This window comes from Protomyctophum parallelum (genome assembly GCF_964188405.1).
Source record: "Protomyctophum parallelum genome assembly, chromosome: 11".
Lineage (NCBI taxonomy): Eukaryota > Metazoa > Chordata > Actinopteri > Myctophiformes > Myctophidae > Protomyctophum > Protomyctophum parallelum.
Window position 1 is genome coordinate 48,347,543 of NC_139707.1, and position 21,123 is coordinate 48,368,665.

Sequence of the window (21,123 nt, forward strand, 5' to 3'; positions counted from 1 at the left end):
AAGTTCCCGATGTTGAAGCACTCGCGGGCCACGTCGATGTAGAACTCCATGACCCGGGCTCTGTGCTTCTTCTTCACGGGCTGTCGGGGGGGGGGGGGGGGGGGGGGGGGGGGAATAATCATTCAATTTAGGCATTTAGCAGACGCTCTTAATCCAGAGCGACTTACATTAAGCAAGAACAAAAAAGCATGGGAATACATCACATAAAAACATTTTCACAGATCTTTCACACTCAAATGGTACCTCGTCAGATAATCCCCACATATCCTACAACAACTTCTGTGAACAGACTTCACTGTAGTAGCTTTTCATACATTTTATTTGTACTGCTGTCTGCTGTCATGAAAGTTTATAGTTAGAGAAATTCAAAGTCCAGCCGTCTGCTGTCCAGCCTCTCCCATCCCTCACTGGGGAAAATTCTGGGAGGAAAACAGAAACGGGGCGAGTCTTCTTGTTACCCCCCTGTCAGGTGTAAAGGAGCAACTTGGACACTCAGGCATGAAGGAAGCATGAGTTCAAGTCCGTTGGTCTCCCCTTGTCCCCCATATATGGGGACTAGGTTGGTCTCCCCTTGTCCGACGTCATTTTGTAGTCCTAGTTACGTCTGGGTCATTTTGTAGTCCTAGTTACGTCCGGGTCATTTTGTAGTCCTAGTTACGTCCGGGTCCAAATGGCACCAGCTCCCGTCCGCATCTCATTGTAAATAGAATATCTAACCGCGTGAATCTTTTTACAATGACGTTATTTTTCAGAAAGGAAGCCATTGAGGGTTAAAATGGGTCTTAATGCTTCCAACTCGAGTAGAATTATTAATGTTTTGTACAAGTGTCCATGACAAAGAAAATATATGATGTGGAGACAATAAAGACTATTATCATTATTATTGAAGGTGGTAACAGTCCATTTGCTCAGTACAATATTTCGGGGGCATACTTAGAATGTTGAGTATGTTGAAACTAGTTTGCATTAATGAGGATTTAGTTGACACAATAAAATAAAATGGCGATAGTATTCCATGTGGGGCAGACGGCCTGTCACAGCCAGATTTGGGAGAGCAGCAGCTTTGTTGTTGCGAGGAAAGGAAAGCGGTAAAATGAGACTTTCGTGGTTGTTTTCGTCTCAGATTTAGTCCGACGGAGCGTCACAGTATAACTCCATGGGGACACAAAAGAGACACCAAAGTAGGACCCGGAAGTATCTCAGGAGGGGGCGCTCACGTCACAGCTGAAATACTGAATAGAGGGTACGCGCGTGACATCATCATCATGCACGGAAGTTATGCAGGAATGCCTACACTGTAAATCCCTGGAACATGTGACACGTTTAAAACCTAAACACCAGTGTGTAATGATAAAATGCCAAATGTTTATTAATGGTCATAAAATACAGTAGTAACACGAGTTCACTCAAACGCCTCACGAGAACACCTAGTGTTCAAATTCTAAACACGTATAATATGACTGACTTTGATTGTAAAATCTAAACACGTTTATGTGTTTAAAAAGTGTTACAGGCGATTAAACATGTTCTTCTGTTTATAATCTAAACACTGTGACACGTTTAAAAAGGGTTATAAATATGTGTTTAAAACAGTTTATAACCTAAACGATTGGCTTTAGTGTGTACTGAGTGGCAAAAAACTACTCTTCTGGCCTCGACAGCCCCGTACACCCACACAGAAAAGTCCTATCTGATTGTACTTGTTCTATTGTTTTTAAGGGAACACCTTTTGGCATTATGTTATGCTTTAGCTATTGAAAAATAGCAGATCTACAAGCTCGTAGCGCGCCACCGAGTGGCGCGCTATGAGCTTGTAGGTCTGCTATTTTTGAAAAATCGAAGACACTATTAGAATCTGATCTCAGGTCAGAATGGGTTAATAATTAAACTGTCAGGATGTAATAGACATTTTTAGAATCTGATCTCAGGTCAGAATGGGTTAAAGGATATACTGGACAGGTCGTGTCTCACCAGGCAGATCTCCGTCGCCACCAGGAAGCTCAGCCTGTTGAACCAGTCCACGTACGCGTCCAGGTTGCTGGCCTTCTTGTGGTCGCTGAAGCAACTCTGGAAAAGAAACCGCGCCTTGACGTTAAATACAAACACCACAATGTGTACCCTCACAAAATAACATGCAGTAATCCTGGTCTCTAAAACTGCCTCCCCCTGGCCAGCCGGGACGCCTGATGGAGGGGAAAGGAACTGGTCTCTAAACTGCCTCCCCCTGGCCAGCCGGGACGCCTGATGGAGGGGAAAGGAACTGGTCTCTAAACTGCCTCCCCCTGGCCAGCCGGGACGCCTGATGGAGGGGAAAGGAACTGGTCTCTATACTGCCTCCCCCTGGCCAGCCGGGGCGCCTGATGGAGGGGAAAGGAACTGGTCTCTATACTGCCTCCCCCTGGCCAGCCGGGGCGCCTGATGGAGGGGAAAGGAACTGGTCTCTATACTGCCTCCCCCTGGCCAGCCGGGGCGCCTGGTGGAGGGGAAAGGAACTGGTCTCTATACTGCCTCCCCCTGGCCAGCCGGGGCGCCTGATGGAGGGGAAAGGAACTGGTTGGAATAACGTGTTCCTTCCACGCGCTATACGTCCAACCAGGGAAACTCCTCCCTGTCAGGTTGTAAAGGAGCAACTTGGACACTCAGGCATGAAGGAAGCATGAGTTCAAGTCCGTTGCTCTCCCCTTGTCCCCCATATATGGGGACTAGGTTGGTGGAGGGTGTGTAGAGCCCAGGATCACATTAGATGATTGACACAGGGGTGAAAAATGAGTTACAAAATCGTGGGATAAAAATTAGTTAAAAAAACACCACAATGTACAATAAATACAAACTACACGTGTTGACGTCGCAGTGCGTAACGCAGTGGTTCCCAAAGTGGGGTCCGGGGGGGGTCCCTGAGGGAGTTCCAGGGGGTCCCCATAGCTAAATGATAGATTGGATCCAAATGGACGCTTATGGGTCTGTGTACTCTGTGTTTGTACACTCTCAGAGTTAAATTAACTAACATGATTATACAATATAAATGGGGGGTCCCAGAGATATAAATGCCATTAAATGGGGGGTCCGTCCGTATAGACTAATGCATGTCAAACTGGGGGGGGGGGGGGTCCTTGAAATTAAACGCGTTGAGAATCACTGCTAGAGCCGTGAAAATCTTCTCTTATGGGTGGGGGGGTCCCTGGCATGCATTTTCAAACGGGGGCCCGCGGGGATAATTAGGGGGTCCATTTGGGGGTCCATTTGAGATGAAAGGGTTTGGGAACCACAGGCGTAAAATAAAAATATAATATAAATAATATATATATATATAAAATATAATATAACAATGGTAAAAAATAAAGCTTACTAAACACAGAATGTCAGTGAAATCCAGTTTCTTCATTTGTGTAACTGCATGACGTCGTTTGCGAATGAATAACATTATTTTAACCGAGCTGTACGTGTGTGGTTGAAAGTAACCGATTAAATAATGTATTCATTATTAACCCATTTTGGGGGCGGGAACCCCTTTTGGTGTTTTAAGCATTATGTTATGCTTTTGCTATTGAAAAATAGCAGATCTACAAGCTCATAGCGCGCCACTCGGTGGCGCGCTATGAGCTTGTAGGTCTGCTTTTTTTTTTTTTTATCGAAACGCGCATCAGCGCTGGAAGGGGGGTGCGGAGGGTGCTCCAGCACCCCCTGCTGGTGGAGAGGAGAATTTTTTGACATGTCTATCAGAGCGTGCTGAATGCAGAATGCACAGCGAGTGAGTTGACAGATAGACACAACATGACGAGACAGCAAAAACCTATTGTAGTTTTACTTTCACCGCACCAGGTTTAAAGAAATCTAACACAAACAACAACACAATAAGAGTCACATACTGTTATTATGATTAACTTGGTTAACTAGGTCCTAAATAAGTCATTATTAGGCCAATTATACCTGAATAAGACCCGAAATTTTTCGTGCGATATCCCTCCCAGGCTCCCACCCTTCAGCTCCCCCTGGTATAAATACCTTCCAGCGCCCCTGGAAACGCGACTGACATAGAAACATAGCTTTTTCAGAAAACTGTCATTCTTAAACGGTTTTAGAATCTGATCTCGGGTCAACATGGGTTAACCCACGATAGACTTTTACTCTCTTTAGACTTGACAGGAGGTCCACGACGGGCCCCCCCCCCCCCCCCCCCCCACTTTGGGGACCACCGTGGTACGCAAATCACCGGGGTGGATGTCGGGTTCAGCTTACTGAGGCCGACAGCTTGGAATGGAATGAAACGGACTGGAATGCATTTCACTCTCGCGGCCGGCCGTCACCAGGACAGAACAAAGCTTAGCAAAGGTTAGCGGCGCTCATGATGCGACGCAATAAAAGCCACCGCTGGCTTCACATGGGGGGGGGGGGGGGGGAAGGGGGCGGGGGGGATACAATTCACCTCACACAGTGAACGACGGCCGCTCGTCTCGTCCTTTGTGTTCGTTCCAATTCCTCGCATTCCTGCGGCCTTACGCCACTCTCTCTCTCTGTCTCTCTCCCCCATAAAAGCAGTGTTCGCGCCATGTGCTCACCTCTTAACCCCACCCCCCATGTCTGTCTCTCTCACTCTCACTCTCACACACACACACACACACACACACACACACACACACACACACACACACACACACACACACACACACGCCTTTGGATTGTGGTGGATGTAATGGGGGGGGGGGGGGGGGGGGTAGGAAGAAAAGTGGTCCGAGGCACAAAAGACAAGCCCCCCCCACCATCCCCCCGCTTCACAATAAAATAAAATAACAAACCTAGTTGCTGAGCAGCAGCAGCACACACACACACACACACACAGACACACACACACACACCTGCTCAACTGGTTGCTAGGAGATGAGGCCTGATGCAGAGGAAATGGCTCCTCGATGTACGCATGCGTGTGTGCGTGTGTGTGTGTGCGTGCGTGCGTGCGTGCGTGTGTGTGTGTATGTGTGTGTGCGTGTGCGTGTGTGTGTGTCTGGGATGGATGGACTGTCTCCTTTAAAACACAAATATGTTGACCCACAGGAGTCTATAGCTGCTGGCCCAGATCTGTCTGGAGACGACATTTGGGCCATCCTCCCCCCCCCCCCCCCCCTCCCTCCCCCCCTCTGAGACCGAGGGCAGCCTGACCAGACGACGGCGTCACACGACTAGCCTTAAGCCCATGTATGGTCCAGTCTGGTGTGTCCAGAAGAACATCACTTTGGTAAGGAAAGGAAAGGTACCATGTTTACCATGGGTAACTGGACTAAGGAAAGGAAAGGTACTATGTTTACCCAGGGTAACTGGACTAAGGAAAGGAAAGGTACCATGTTTACCATGGGTAACTGGACTAAGGAAAGGAAAGGTACCATGTTTACCCAGGGTAACTGGACTAAGGAAAGGAAAGGTACCATGTTTACCCAGGGTAACTGGACTAAGGAAAGGAAAGGTACTATGTTTACCCAGGGTAACTGGACTAAGGAAAGGAAAGGTACTATGTTTACCCAGGGTAACTGGACTAAGGAAAGGAAAGGTACTATGTTTACCCAGGGTAACTGGACTAAGGAAAGGAAAGGTACTATGTTTACCCAGGGTAACTGGACTAAGGAAAGGAAAGGTACCATGTTTACCCAGGGTAACTGGACTAAGGAAAGGAAAGGTACCATGTTTACCCAGGGTAACTGGACTAAGGAAAGGAAAGGTACCATGTTTACCCAGGGTAACTGGACTAAGGAAAGGAAAGGTACCATGTTTACCCAGGGTAACTGGACTAAGGAAAGGAAAGGTACCATGTTTACCCAGGGTAACTGGACTAAGGAAAGGAAAGGTACTATGTTTACCCAGGGTAACTGGACTAAGGAAAGGAAAGGTACTATGTTTACCCAGGGTAACTGGACTAAGGAAAGGAAAGGTACCATGTTTACCCAGGGTAACTGGACTAAGGAAAGGAAAGGTACTATGTTTACCCAGGGTAACTGGACTAAGGAAAGGAAAGGTACTATGTTTACCCAGGGTAACTGGACTAAGGAAAGGAAAGGTACTATGTTTACCCTGCAGGGTATACTGGACTAAGGAAAGGAAAGGTACCATGTTTACCCAGGGTAACTGGACTAAGGAAAGGAAAGGTACTATGTTTACCCAGGGTAACTGGACTAAGGAAAGGAAAGGTACTATGTTTACCCAGGGTAACTGGACTAAGGAAAGGAAAGGTACCATGTTTACCCAGGGTAACTGGACTAAGGAAAGGAAAGGTACTATGTATACACCAAGGGTAACTGGACTAAGGAAAGGAAAGGTACTATGTTTACCCTGCAGGGTATACTGGACTAAGGAAAGGAAAGGTACCATGTTTACCCAGGGTAACTGGACTAAGGAAAGGAAAGGTACTATGTTTACCCAGGGTAACTGGACTAAGGAAAGGAAAGGTACCATGTTTACCCAGGGTAACTGGACTAAGGAAAGGAAAGGTACTATGTTTACCCAGGGTAACTGGACTAAGGAAAGGAAAGGTACTATGTTTACCCAGGGTAACTGGACTAAGGAAAGGAAAGGTACTATGTTTACCCAGGGTAACTGGACTAAGGAAAGGAAAGGTACTATGTTTACCCAGGGTAACTGGACTAAGGAAAGGTACTATGTTTACCCAGGGTAACTGGACTAAGGAAAGGAAAGGTACTATGTTTACCCAGGGTAACTGGACTAAGGAAAGGTACTATGTTTACACAGGGTAACTGGACTAAGGAAAGGAAAGGTACTATGTTTACCCAGGGTAACTGGAGTAAGGAAAGGAAAGGTACTATGTTTACCCTGCAGGGTAACTGGACTAAGGAAAGGAAAGGTACTATGTTTACCCAGGGTAACTGGACTAAGCTCAAGAACTTGTTTACAGCCAGGCCCTGCTCATAGAACATTTCATGGTAGGGGTTCAATGCGTTGCTCAAAGGGCACTTCAGCGGTGGTAATTCTAACGTGCCGGTCCGGGGGATACGAACTATAGCGACCTTCACGGTACATAGAAATTGAAGATCTATTGACGATTCTGACTTTCAAATGCACATTGCATTCTTGTTCTGATTGTATTGCTGTGTTGTTGTATTGTTCTTTCCGCTTTGGCAACGTAAACGTTATGTTTTTCTCATGCCAATAAAGCCCTTTGAATTGAACAACGAATTGTTAGAGGGGCAGGGGCCGACATCGCGTAAGAGGAGCACTTTTTAGCCCAAAATAGCGAATGTATATCAGATCTGCAAGCTCACAACAGCTTATAGATCAGCTATTTTTCACCCAGCACTCTTTTAGCTAGTGGAGATACAGGTGTAACAAAATGGATTTAGAAACATGTTGGTTCAATGAAAACTGCTGCGTTCCAAGTTCAGGAGACTTCTGGGGAAAAAAAGCTATTTTCCCGAATGATTCCTTCCTTCCGGCATGCCATGGAAAGGAGAGGAGAGGCATTTTGCATCTCTCTTTTTTTTTTTATATATCCCACGATTTTGTAACCCATTTTTTCACCCCTGTGTCAATCATCTAATGTGATCCTGGGCTCTACACACCCTCCGCCAACCTAGTCCCCATATATGGGGGACAAGGGGAGAGCAACGGACTTGAACTAATGCTTCCTTCATGCCTGAGTGTCCAAGTTGCTCCTTTACACCTGACAGGGGGGAGTTTCCCTGGTTGGACGTATAGCGCGTGGAAGGAACACGTTATTCCAACCAGTTCCTTTCCCCTCCATCAGGCGCCCCGGCTGGTCAGGGGAGGCAGTTTAGTGTGTGTGTGTGTGTGTGTGTGTGTGTGTGTGTGTGTGTGTGTGTGCGTGCGTGCGCAAAAAAGTCATTTTTACTAGTTTACTACTTACTTATTTTTTTTTGGAAATAAATATTTGTAAAAACGGTGTACATTGGTGACTATAACTATACTATTATACCTGATCTTGAGGCCTACAAAATACAAAATTAAAATTAAATCAACTAGTCAACTAGTACGGTAGTACCAACAAGGTCGACTAGTGGATTTACTAGTAAACTAGTCGACTAGTTGCTTAATGCCCTTTGTTTAGAGGACTATGTTATTTCCTCAGCTTCTGTTGCCAGTCATGGCTGCCAGTTCCCACCTGATGTTGTGTGTGAGTCCAGACTGCTCCAGACCGTACTGAATAACTGACAGCTTACATAATGTCTTGAGGCTAGGACTGAAGTCTAAGACATACAGTTCACCTGGTCTGTTCTCTGCTCCAAAGAGGATGACACGATCTCCCAGCATGCAACAGCACATATTCTTCATGTTATGTGGACGTTTCCCCTTGGGCTCAACCTTCTTCCAGGAGAAGGTTTTTGCGTTGAATATCTGCAGATCATTGAAGTACTGGTTATTGGTCCAGCCACCAAATATGCACAGCTCTCCATTGTAGGTAAAGGCTGAATGACCTAAGCGTCCTGTTGTAAGATGCTGTGTAGAAGGTGTGTTCATCCACTGATTGGTCTCTGTGTCAAACACTCTGATGGTGTTGTAGTGCTGACCCCCATAGCCCCCAAATACAAACATCTTTGTCCCGATGATGGTAGCAGAGTGACACCATGAAACAGGAGGTGGAGTTCCTCTGGTGTTGATTAAAGTCCAGACCATTGTGGTGGAGTCCAACTTGTAGATGTCAGTAGTGGGTCCAGTCTGGGTCACTCCTCCATGGATGAATATGACCTTCCCCAAGACACAGGCTGAGTGGGATCTCCTCCCCTCTGGAACGGTCCCAGAAACCTGTGGTTTGAACCATCTGTGGGCGTCGACATCAAATGCATAAAGCACGTTGCCGTAACCTGGGTCAGCACATCCTCCCCAGAGGTAGACAGTGTCTCCAATCAGCACAGCTGTGTGGTCCTGGCGTCTGGAGGGAACCTCAAGGTGGCGTTTTCCTCTTCCAGGGGTCCTTCCAGATGTATCGTCCAGTGAAACATTTCACACAGCAGCTCCACCGTCAATGAGCGTTGACAACTAACTTACAGACTAACTTGTTAGGATGAAGGCAGCTCAGGTTTCCTTGTTGCAAGTCACTAACTGATGTTTAGATTATCGGACAATTATTTATAAACAACAATGATATGGTTGTGATGTCATTGCATGATTACGTCACATTGTACGATAGCTAATGATTTCACACAAGGAGTGGCCAATTGGATATATGACATCATATTTGGAGGTTCACCGCTTCACAAGGCTCAGCGCTCCGAAAGACGGGTGAAATGCGGAGAACAGATTTCACCGCGGTAACGTGTGTGACAAATCGTACGACTTTGTCTTTGTCGTGTGCACGACCCCGCTGAGGTTAGTACCTTGTCGTTGTCCAGCGGATCCTTCTGGACGAAGGCCTGGACGAACTCCTCTGGACCGATGTAGCTGAGTCTCTCCTAAAGGGGGGAAGACGAACGAGGACATCGCAGGGTTAATATACAGTAACGATGTAGCCGAAGCCCATCACACACCGGGTGCGCAGCGACGCGGCAACGCCTGGAAAATAGAACGGTGGCGTATCGGAGCGTCAGGCGAGGCGTGAACGCGCGTCGGACGCCGCCGCCGGTGTGCGATATAGGTTCATTGAAAACAACGGAGGCGGCTGTTTTGACGCGCGGCGTTCGCAGACGGTGTGTGTAGGGCTTTAAGTCTCTCCTGAGGGAAAAGACAAGGACACCGCGGGGGTTAAAACACTATCAGTGCCGGAAGTGCTTCAAAATAGGAGCTCTGGGTGGCCCGGGGGGTTGTCTCAGCTCGCTTTTACTCTGAAAGCCACGACCCGGAAACAATCTACTAAAAAAGAAAAGTTGACTTTACATTGCTATAGCTTACATTGCGATCATTTTAAATTATACGATATATATGATCCAAAAAAGCGTTATATATTTTGCGGGGGAGAGACGGATGAGGAGCAGAAATGAAGCGCCAGCATATCGATCCGTTCCATCACCACGGAGAGCGCCCTGGATTAGGAAGGAGACGAGTCATTCTGTAGTTAGGCCCCTACTCAAGAAACACAATCTTGATCCCGCTGTTTTGGGTAACTATCGACCCATTTCAAATCTACCCTTTCTGGGCAAGGTTTTAGAAAAATGCATCTTTCATGTGTTTCTACAGAACAATAATGTGCACAACAAATTCCAATCTGGCTTTAGGAAAGGTCACAGCACAGAAACAGCACTTGTAAAAGTAATGAATGATCTTAGGGTGTCTGCTGACAAGAAACATGTATCCGTTCTCTTACTTCTAGATCTAACGGCTGCATTTGACACGATTGATCATTCAATTTTAATACAGCGTCTGGAGCACTGAATAGGCCTGTCTGGTACGGCCCTGTCCTGGTTTTCCTCCTACCTATCAAACAGAAGTTACTTTGTCAATCTAGCCGAGTTTGACTCAGACAAACACGACATCAGTTCTGGTATTCCACAGGGCTCGATTCTTGGTCCTCTGCTTTTCTCCTTGTACATACTGCCATTGGGCAAACTCATTACCAATCACGGAGTCAATTTTCATTTCTATGCTGATGATACCCAACTATATCTTTCTGTGGCTCCAGATGATCCCTGTGCTTTAGACCCGCTGGTTACCTGTCTGTCTAGCATCAAATGTTGGATGAGTGAGAACTTTCTCAAGCTAAATGAGGATAAGACAGAAGTTCTCATAATCGGTTCTAGTGAGCAGAAAGAATCAATAATAAGCAGACTTGGCAACCTGACTGTAGAAAGTAACAGTAGAGTAAAGAACCTGGGGGTTATTATTGATTCTGAATTGAATTTTAATTCACACATTAATCATGTTACCAAGATTTCCTTTTTTCACCTTAGAAATATTGCACGAATCAGAGCCTATTTGTCCTTGGACGATGCAAAAACGCTAATCCACGCCTTTGTTTTTTCTCGGCTTGATTACTGCAATGCACTTTTTTCTGGACTGCCTAAGAAAACAACTGACAGATTACAACATGTCCAAAATGCAGCAGCCAGAGTTTTAACTAGAACTAAGATGAGAGAACATATTACTCAAGTTTTGGCTTCAATGCACTGGCTTCCGGTTGTTTTTAGGATTGATTTTAAAATTATTTTACTTGTGTATAAAGCTCTCAATGGTCTCGCACCTTCCTACCTACATGACTGCATGCCTAAATATGTCCCAAACCCCCCCCCCCTAAGGTCTTCCACTGCTGGCCTGCTCGCTTTGCCTAAAAAAAATGGCCAACTAAAAAATACGGGGAAGCAGCTTTTTGCTTCTACGGGCCGTCGGCATGGAACAAGCTCCCACTGTACCTTCGTCAGGCAGCCTCTGTAGACATTCTTAAAGCTCAGCTCAAGACCCACTTCTACAACATTGCTTTTAATTGATCTTTTATTTTTTTATTTTTTTAGTTATTCATGTCCTCACTGTATTGCATTACCGCTTGTTTTTTAATGTTGTTGCCTTTGCTTTCCTTTTATTCTCCATTGTTCTGTAAAGCACTTTGAGCTGCATTTCATGTCATGAAAGGTGCTATACAAATAAAGTTGTATTATTATTATTATTCTTTCCGCCGCGCTAACAGCTAAGTCAACGGTAAGCTAATATGAGCCCAGAGCGTTAGCATTAGGGCTGTGAATCTTTGGGTGTCCCACCATTCGATTCGATTCCGATTCTTGGGGTCACGATTCAATTCAAAATCGATTTTTTCGATTCTACGATTCTCGATTCTCCAAAAACGATTTTTTTTTTAATTCAAAATATTTTTTTTCCAGATTCAAAACTATTCTCTATTCAAAATGATTCTTGATTCAATACATAGGATTTCATCACAATCTACTCCAGCCAACTGAAGTGATTAACTTGAAAATGACTGAAGACATGATGTTTACTGTAAGGGTGAGGGTTAGGGTGAGCTTACATTTCATAGTATAAACACCATGTAGTGAAAAAAAAAAAAAAAAAGTTAATAAATAATAATTAAAAAAATGATTTTTGGAAATTATGAATCGATTTTGAATCGTTCATAACGGGAATCGCGATTCTACACCCCTAGTTAGCATACGGCAGCCGAAAGGCGAAACGGGGCCAAAAAAACATCTCACCAGTTCTATGTGTGTGAGCTGCTGGGCCACAGTGAACGGGTCGTTGCAGACGGACAGCAGGTCTCTGTGTCCGGCAGAGGAGGAGGACGCCGCCGTCGCCCCCTGGTGGTGGTGGTGGTGGTGGTGGGGGCGGGGCTTGGCCTTCATGGAGGCGCGGCGCTCGGCGGCCGCCGCGCTGATCTTCACCAGCGCCTCCTCGTATTGGCCGAGAACCGTCAGCCGCCGCATGAGGCCCTGGCTCAGCTGGCCCACCGCCTTACGGTACCCCTGGAGAGAGAGAGGATATTTTAATAACCCATTCTGACCTGAGATCAGATTCATACCAGGTTTCCACTGGGACACACACTGGTCTGATGAACCCATTCTGACCTGAGATCAGATTAATACGAGGTTTCCACTGGGACACACACTGGTCTGATGAACCCATTCTGACCTGAGATCAGATTCATACGAGGTTTCCACTGGGACACACACTGGTCTGATTAATAACCCATTTTGACCTGAGATCGGATTCTAAAAATGTCTTCTACATCCTGCAGTTTTCTGAAAAAAGCTATGTTTCTATGTCAGTCGCTCTTCGATTTTTTTCAAAAATAGCAGATCTACAAGCTCGTAGCGCTATGAGCTTGTAGATCTGCCATTTTTTTAATAGCTTAAAGCATATAGCATAATGCTAACACCAAAAGGGGTTCCCGCCCCAAAATGGGTTAAGATAAGAGAAACCCAACAGCTGTGCTGTTTACTTTGGACACGACGGGAACTACACACAAACAAACTAATTTCACCCATTTTCTAAACCTGTAAAACGTGACAATAATACAGTAGATTCAGCTGAGCTATACGTAATACGTTACTGTACATGTCAGAGAGAGAGAGAGAGAGAGAGAGAGAGACTGATAGCAATCTGTCCGTTTCTAATCTGCCACTTCCACGTTACGCAACGACGCTCTGCGTCCCTAAACAGAGCTTCCTGTTGTGGCGGGGGTCGTCATGGCGTGTGTGTGTGTGTGTGTGTGTGTGTGTGGGGGGGGGGAGGTCATGGCGTGTGTGAACGGTGGCGGGAGCGATGGTTCCTGCGGACGTTATGCAAGCCCCCCCCCCCCCTCCTCTCTCCTCTTCTCTTCCTGCCCGACCTATAATAACAACAGACCAGCCCAGCGAACAGCAGGCCGGACCCTCACGGTGGCCCCCAGGAGGAGGGGGGGGGGGGGGGGGGGGGGGGGGGGGGGGCTGGGCTCTACAGAGGCTCGCCCACGCTTTCATGCCTCTCCCTAATTTAACCCATTCTGACCTGGGAACGATTCTGCAAATCAAGTCTTCTATAAATCCATGACTGTTTTCTTGAAAAAAAGCGATGTTTTTCTATACGTCAGTCGTAATTCTCAAAGACTTTTCATGTCACTTTTCACGATTCTTCAAAAAATTAGCAGACCTACAAGCTCGTATCGCGCCACTCGGTGGCGCGATATGAGCTTGTAGATCTGCTATTTTTAAATAGCTAAAGCATAACATGATGCTGACACCAAAACGGGTTCCCGTTCAAAATGTGTTAATGCAGACCACTTAGATAACCCGGTCTCGCTCCGACACACTCCTCGTGGTGGAACAGTTGCATAACTTTGGAACGGTCCCAAATGGAACAGCGGCCCGGCCCGGCCCGGCCCGGCCCGGCCCGCCTATAGCATGGCGTGCCTGCCAGGAGGTATTAGGCATATTATTATCATAATCAATATATCTGATGTTGTGTGTGTGCCAATATTGTTGTCTCATGTCCATCTCTCATCTCTCTGGCACTTTTTAGTAGTACTGTATGACAGAAAATATACTGTACATTTCCAGTTTGGAATATAGCAGCTCAACGTTATCAAAAATCAGGGAGAAAAACTCGACAAATTATGTTCTGTGGGTTGATTAATATCTGGACCTGGAAATGTTGTGATATACTTCTTAAAAGAGCTGGAAGAAGAATGTTGAGACGAGAGCCCTGTTCCCCGTTTTTAGTCGTTAACAACGAAAACAAGAAAACCTTTTTAAAAGTATAACTTTTAGTATAACAGACGCATAACATAATACTGAGGATTTGACTGTGTGTGTGTGCGTGTGCGCGCGTGTGTGTGCGCGCGTACAGTTGGACAACAATCACGCGAGAAGCCTGGTAAAAAATAGATCCACCACCTGCCACCTCTCCTGTCCCCGCTCCCAACAGAGGGCAGGAGGCAGGCTATATATAAACACAGAGGACAGCATGCCAAGCATTTCTTAGGCAGCGGGGGTACCGGGGGGTACCCGGGGTACCAGGGGGTACCCGGGGTACCCGGGGTACCCGGGGGGTACCGGGGGGTACCGCTCCTCGCTCAACGCCACGATGGGTGACGGAATGGAATCCGTTTCGTTGTCCTATAACCCATTCTGACCTGAGATCAGATTCATACGAGGTTTCCACTGGACACAACACACTGGTCTGATTAAAACCCATTCTGACCCGAGATCAGATTCATACGAGGTTTCCACTGGACAACAACACACTGGTCTGATTAAAACCCATTCTGACCCGAGATCAGATTCATACGAGGTTTCCACTGGACAACAACACACTGGTCTGATTAAAACCCATTCTGACCTGAGATCAGATTCTAAAAAATGTCAGTCGGTTGGTTCGTCTCTTGGCTCTATACGCGACAGCACCTTGTTTTGGTTCGTTTCTTGGCCACGCGACAGCACTTCATCGCAGAGCCTCCGACCAGCAGCGTGCCAAAAAAGGGCTACGCTGTGTTTGTTCTGGCATCTAAAAAGGGACACGATGCTTCGACTGATGCCTCCGGGGGGGGGGGGGGGGGGGGGGGCAGCGGTGGCCGAACCGGTTTGCGGAGCGGTCTTGATATGGTGAAGGTCGCTATAGTTCGTATTCCCCCGGACCGGCACGTTAAAATGACCACCTGCTGAAGTGCCCTTGAGAGAAACGAGACATTTGGACGTCAGGCTGAACGACTCCCAGATCTAGATCACACGAAGCTCATCTCCTTTATCATCCTCTCCTTATATCTATATATATGTTTATATAAACATATATAAGGAGACTTCTCTCTCCTTATATATATATATATATATATGTTCATCATCCTGACTTCTCTCTCTCTAAGGAGAGATATAAGTATCTCCAACCACATCATGCTATAAATGATGGCCTATAGGCAAGCAAGCAGATCTAAGGCCTGGAATGTTCCGCCTGTGGTTCTGTGGTTCTGGTCTTCCCCGGACCACGACCCAGATGGTTTTATGGTCTCCTCCTGGACCACGACCCAGAGGAGCAGATGTTTTCAGGGCATCTATTCTGGAAGCGGTTCTGTGGTTCTGGAGGACTCGACTCGGCAGTGAGCGAACGCTAACCCCGGTGTCACTAAAGTGCAAAGAAAAATAAAACCCCACATTGGCGGCGAAGGGAGCGCATCAACAGCTGCTCCAATTATTGCCTCCCTCCCGCGCGCGCACACACACACACACACACACACACACACACACACACACACACACACACACACACACACACACACACACACACACACACGTGCCACCGAGTGGCGCGCTACGAGCTTGTAGGTCTGCTATTTTTGGAAAAATCGAAAGAACGACTGACATAGAAACATAGCTTTTTTCAGAAAACTGTCATTTTCAAACAGACATTTTTTAGAATCTGATCTCAGGTCAGAATGGAAAACTGTCAGGATGTATAGAAGACATTTTTTAGAATCTGATCTCAGGTCAGAATGGGATAAGAAACTCCAAAAGGCTGAAAGAAACAGTGCGTTTGGGGGGGTCTGCTGGGTCTGCATAAACAACAGCTGCAGGCTTCTCGGAGTAATTGCCTGTCACTGATCACCAAACGACTTCCTCCACTTTTTAACGCTTAAAGATTCTTTGAAACGTCTGGCGGTGCCGATGGCTTCCCTTTCCCAATGCCAAGAGAGAGGAAGTTTTCACTCACACCATCGCACACCGTGCATTCTACAGTTTGAAAGGAAAGGAAAGGTACTATGTTTACCCAGGGCAACTGGACTAAGGAAAGGAAAGGTACTATGTTTACCCAGGGTAACTGGACTAAGGAAAGGAAAGGTACTATGTTTACCCAGGGTAACTGGACTAAGGAAAGGAAAGGTACTATGTTTACCCAGGGTAACTGGACTAAAGGAAAGGAAAGGTACTATGTTTACCCAGGGTAACTGGACTAAGGAAAGGAAAGGTACTATGTTTACCCAGGGTAACTGGACTAAAGGAAAGGAAAGGTACTATGTTTACCCAGGGTAACTGGACTAAGGAAAAGAAAGGTACTATGTTTACCCAGGGTAACTGAACTAAGGAAAGGAAAGGTACTATGTTTACCCAGGGTAACTGGACTAAGGAAAGGAAAGGTACTACGTTTACCCAGGGTAACTGGACTAAGGAAAGGAAAGGTACTATGTTTACCCAGGGTAACTGGACTAAGGAAAGGAAAGGTACTATGTTTACCCAGGGTAACTGGACTAAAGGAAAGGAAAGGTACTATGTTTACCCAGGGTAACTGGACTAAGGAAAGGAAAAGTACTATGTTTACCCAGGGTAACTGAACTAAGGAAAGGAAAGGTACTATGTTTACCCAGGGTAACTGGACTAAGGAAAGGAAAGGTACTACGTTTACCCATAGTAAACTATATTTAGTCTTAGTTTTAGTCATCATAGCATAGTTTTTCCGTGAGTAAAAAAAGGTAGTCGACGAACATTTTTCGTCTCAAAAACAACACTGGTATAGCTACAGCCGATCTCTTCACAATCTCGAAAACGGTCACTGTGAGCTTTGCTTGTAGATTGGCCTACTTTCCAAATGTCCATGGCACAACATTGGTTTCAATGGATGGTGTGTGTGCGTGCAATTGTGTTTGTGCGCGCGCGTGTGCACGTACTGCTGACATAAGTTGTTTTCTCCACACAAACATCGCCCATTAGTCAGAGCAGTGTGAGAGATCTCTGTGAGGACACATTACGCAATCTGTAAGCAACACACTGTGTGCGTGTGCGTGTGTGTGTGTGTGTGTGTGTGTGTGTGTGTGTGTGTGTGTGTGTGTGTGTGTGCGTCATGTTGAGTGAAATGTATTGACGTGTAGATTTAGACCAGGATCAATATTGACGTTTTGACGAGCCGCGTGGAACCTGTGGATGGATGGAGGACGGTAGGTGGTCTCTTTTTCTGCCGTCAACTCAATCAATCAGCACAGTGTGTGTGCGCGTGTGTGTGCGCGTGTGTGTGTGTGCGTGTGTGTGAGACCGCGCCCTCAGACGAGACGAGACGACACAGATATTATGCTAATTAAATTGCCGTGGGAAAGAGACACGGACCTGAATTGTTACGGTCCTTTTAGGTACACGACAACGAGAGGCCTTTCTGTTGGTCTGTGAGACACGGAGAGGCCACCAATCGTCTGCCTCCATCTCACGGGGAGGCAGACGGAGGCAGACGATTGGCTGTGGCGACCCCTGAAGGTCCAGAAGGAAAAGAGGAAGAAGTATGTTCTATATTACTTATCCCATTCTGACCTGAGATCAGATTCATACGAGGTTTCCACTGCGGACACACACTGGGTCTGATGAACCCATTCTGACCTGAGATCAGATTCACACAAGGTTTCCACTGCGGACACACACTGGGTCTGATGAACCCATTCTGACCTGAGATCAGATTCATACGAGGTTTCCACCGGACACACACTGGGTCTGATGAACCCATTCTGACCTGAGATCAGATTCTAAAAAAATGTCAGTCGCACTCGGTGGCGCGCTACGAGCTTGTAGATCTGCTATTTTTCAATAGCTAAAGCATAACATGATGCCGACACCGAAATGGGTTCCCGTTCAGAATGGGTTAAGTCCATTTGTCCTCCTTATTGACGTTCTTTGTTTTCCGCTGAGATGACCGGACGTGATATACGGAGCAATCAATACATTTGATAAGCTTTATTGATCCCCGTGGGAAATCTGCTTTTTAGACTCCTGCCGACTGCTGGGAGCAGTGGACGACCGTCTTGCTCAAGGACATTTCACAACGCTTAAGCCAGGAGGAGGAAGGAGCCATGCAGGGATCGAACCGGGGACCTTTTTCCAGTTCTCTGGTCTAAACTACGACGTTTAGCCAAAATAACCCCACCTTCGTCTCCGCTGCCCAGCCTCTGGGTCAGGTTTAGGGGGTTAGGGTTAGGGGGGTTAGGGGTTAGGGGGCATGGAGGACCCACCTCGTCCCCTTGGCCCAGCCTCTGGGTCAGCTCCTTCAGGCTCCTCATCATCCTCTCGTCTCTGAAGTCGTGCGGGAACGTCTCCGTCCACTCCGTCAGCAGCTGCAGGATCCTGGGCGCCAGCTTCCTGCTCCTCGTCTGGGAAGGAAGGATGGCGTTCGCACACACACACAATTCAAAACCCATTCTGACCTGAGATCAGATTCATACGAGGTTTCCACTGGGACACACACACTGGTCTGATGAACCCATTCTGACCTGAGATCAGATTCATACGAGGTTTCCACTGGACACACACTGGTCTGATTAACCCATTCTGACCAGATTAAAAAAATGTCAGTCGTTCTTCGATTAAAAAAAAAAATAGCAGACCTACAAGCTCGTAGCGCGCCACTCGGTGGCGCGCTATGAGCTTGTAGATCTGCTATTTTTCAATAGCTAAAGCACAACATGATGCCAACACAAAAATGGGTTCCCGTTCAGAATGGGTTAACACGCAGTTACGCACAAATTAGTTGTAGATTGTGGTGAGTGTTTGTTCAGTAATATTATTAAGAATTATGTCATGCTTTAGCTGTTGAATAAAATAGCAGATCTACAAGCTCGTAGCGCGGCACCGGTATTTTTTTTGTTGAAAAATCTTGAAAATGTGGAGCAAATCTTTGAACATATATACACATATTCATGCGAACGTTTTTAACTTAAATCTTTGCTTCTGGGGGTCGGTCGGTCGGTCGGTCCCTGGAACAACATATTTTGGGGGGGTCGGGAGGCCACAATTTACATAATAATAATTCTAGGGGGTCCTCGACATGAAATAGTAAATGAAGAACCACTGGGTGTGTAATATGCCGCGTACCTTATCAGCCTGGGGGTCTCCGAGGCCCTGGGGGTCCCCGAGGAGACGCTGGGAGGGGTCCCCGAGGCGCTGGGTCTCCGTGCTCAGCTGGCACACCCTGGCCATCAGCTCGTGGGGCCGGATGAAGAGACGAGAGCTCAGCAGGAAGGTGAAGATGTACGTCCTCTGTTCCGACCAAGACAGAGACACAACATGAGACATATATTAACCCATTCTGACCTGAGATCAGATTCACACGAGGTTTCCACTGGGACACACACTGGGTCTGATTAACCCATTCTGACCTGAGATCAGATTCTAAAAATGTCGGTCGTTCTTCGATTTTTCAAAAAATAGCAGACCTACAAGCTCGTAGCGCGCCACTCGGTGGCGCGCTACGAGCTTGTAGATCTGCTATTTTTCAAAAGCTAAAGCATAGCATGATGCCAACACCAAAATGGGTTCCCGTTCAGAATGGGTTAAGATGTACGTCCTCTGTCTGTCTCCCCCCAGACAGAGAGACATAACATGAGACATATATTAAAGCTAGCCAGCGCATGTGTAACAGAGTTTAGTGGGTTCCACTTAATTGCTCCATCAGTAATGGCATGTCTTATTGGTTAGTGGGCGGCACCTCATTGACTAACACTGGCGTCCACGTTTTGAGTGGTGTCAGTCTAACGTGAGACATGTCCACGTTAACCCATTCTGACCTGAGATCAGATTCATACAAGGTTTCCGCCGGACACACACTGGACTGATGAACGCATTCTGACCTGAGATCAAATTCTAAAAATGTCAGTCGCTCTTCGATTTTTCAAAAATAGCAGACCTACAAGCTCGTATCGCGCCACTCGGTGGCGCGATATGAGCTTGTAGATCTGCTATTTTTAAATGGCTAAAGCATAACATGATGCTGACACCAAAATGGGTGCCCGGTCAGAATGGGTTAAGATGTGTTCCTCAGCACGCTGTATTTTCAACAACAGTCTGTACGTTTACTGTGAGATACTGTGATGAATACTAGTTGTCCTAAACATGCTAAATGCACACAACATGAAGTGGCGATGTTTTGTACACGTTTTTCAATTCATTATTCTGACATACTACTAAACTGTAAACTCTTTATGAAAAACATGCTCTTGGTCACACTGTTAATTCTGTTATAGACGTGCTGAGGATTGGGTACAGACAGAAACTGTCCAGATATACGTCTTATAAATATCTGTGTATTTTACCAGATTCCACAACACAGCGCAGATCACACGTTACACACATGCTCGGCGTGGACAATGTGCCCATTTTGTAACTGGGATGGAGAGAGAGCGCTCAGCACAGACGGAAACCACATGGACAATATTGACGTCACATTATACAAATCGCTTTCCAAGAAAAATAACTAAAAAGGGTTTTTTTTTTTTTTGGCTTCTGTGATTTTCGGTAGCCTGTGGGTGTCGACATAATCATCTGACTGTCATGTTGTTCTAGGTTGTTCATTTTGGGGCCGGGAACGCCCTTTTGGTGTTAGCGTCATGTCATGCTTTAGCTATTGAAAAATAGCAGATCTACAAGCTTCGATAGTGCGCTATGAGCTTGTAGGTCTGCTATTTAAAAAAAAAATAATCGAAGAACCACTGACATAGAAACATAGCTTTTTCAGAAAACCGTCATTTTCAAACAGACATTTTTAGAATCTGATCTCAGGTCAGAATATATTAAAATGTACATGGACAATATTGACGTCACATTATACAAATCGCTTTCCAAGAAAAATAACTAAAAGGTTTATTTATTTATTTGGCTTCTGTGATTTTCGGTAGCCTGTGGGTGTCGACATAATCATCATCTGACTGTCATGTTGTTCTAGGTTGTTAATTTTTTTTCATGCTTTAGCTATTGAAAAATAGCAGATCTACAAGCTCATAGCGTGCCACAGAGT

The 21,123-nt window shown here is 46.2% G+C and overlaps 1 protein-coding gene across 1 annotated transcript in view; it reads right to left on the reverse strand.

The window, feature by feature from the left end:
• Positions 1-21,123, reverse strand: part of LOC310867055 (ras-GEF domain-containing family member 1B-like) — a 123,506-nt gene that overhangs the window by 14,928 nt on the left and 87,455 nt on the right. Inside the window, exons 7-12 of the mRNA XM_083776848.1 lie at positions 19,206-19,370; positions 18,347-18,484; positions 12,090-12,356; positions 9,333-9,407; positions 1,972-2,067; positions 5-80 (exon numbers count right to left, since the gene is read on the reverse strand). Of these exons, the coding sequence (XP_083632974.1) occupies positions 5-80; positions 1,972-2,067; positions 9,333-9,407; positions 12,090-12,356; positions 18,347-18,484; positions 19,206-19,370 (817 nt within the window). The remainder of the gene's footprint in view (positions 1-4; positions 81-1,971; positions 2,068-9,332; positions 9,408-12,089; positions 12,357-18,346; positions 18,485-19,205; positions 19,371-21,123) is intronic.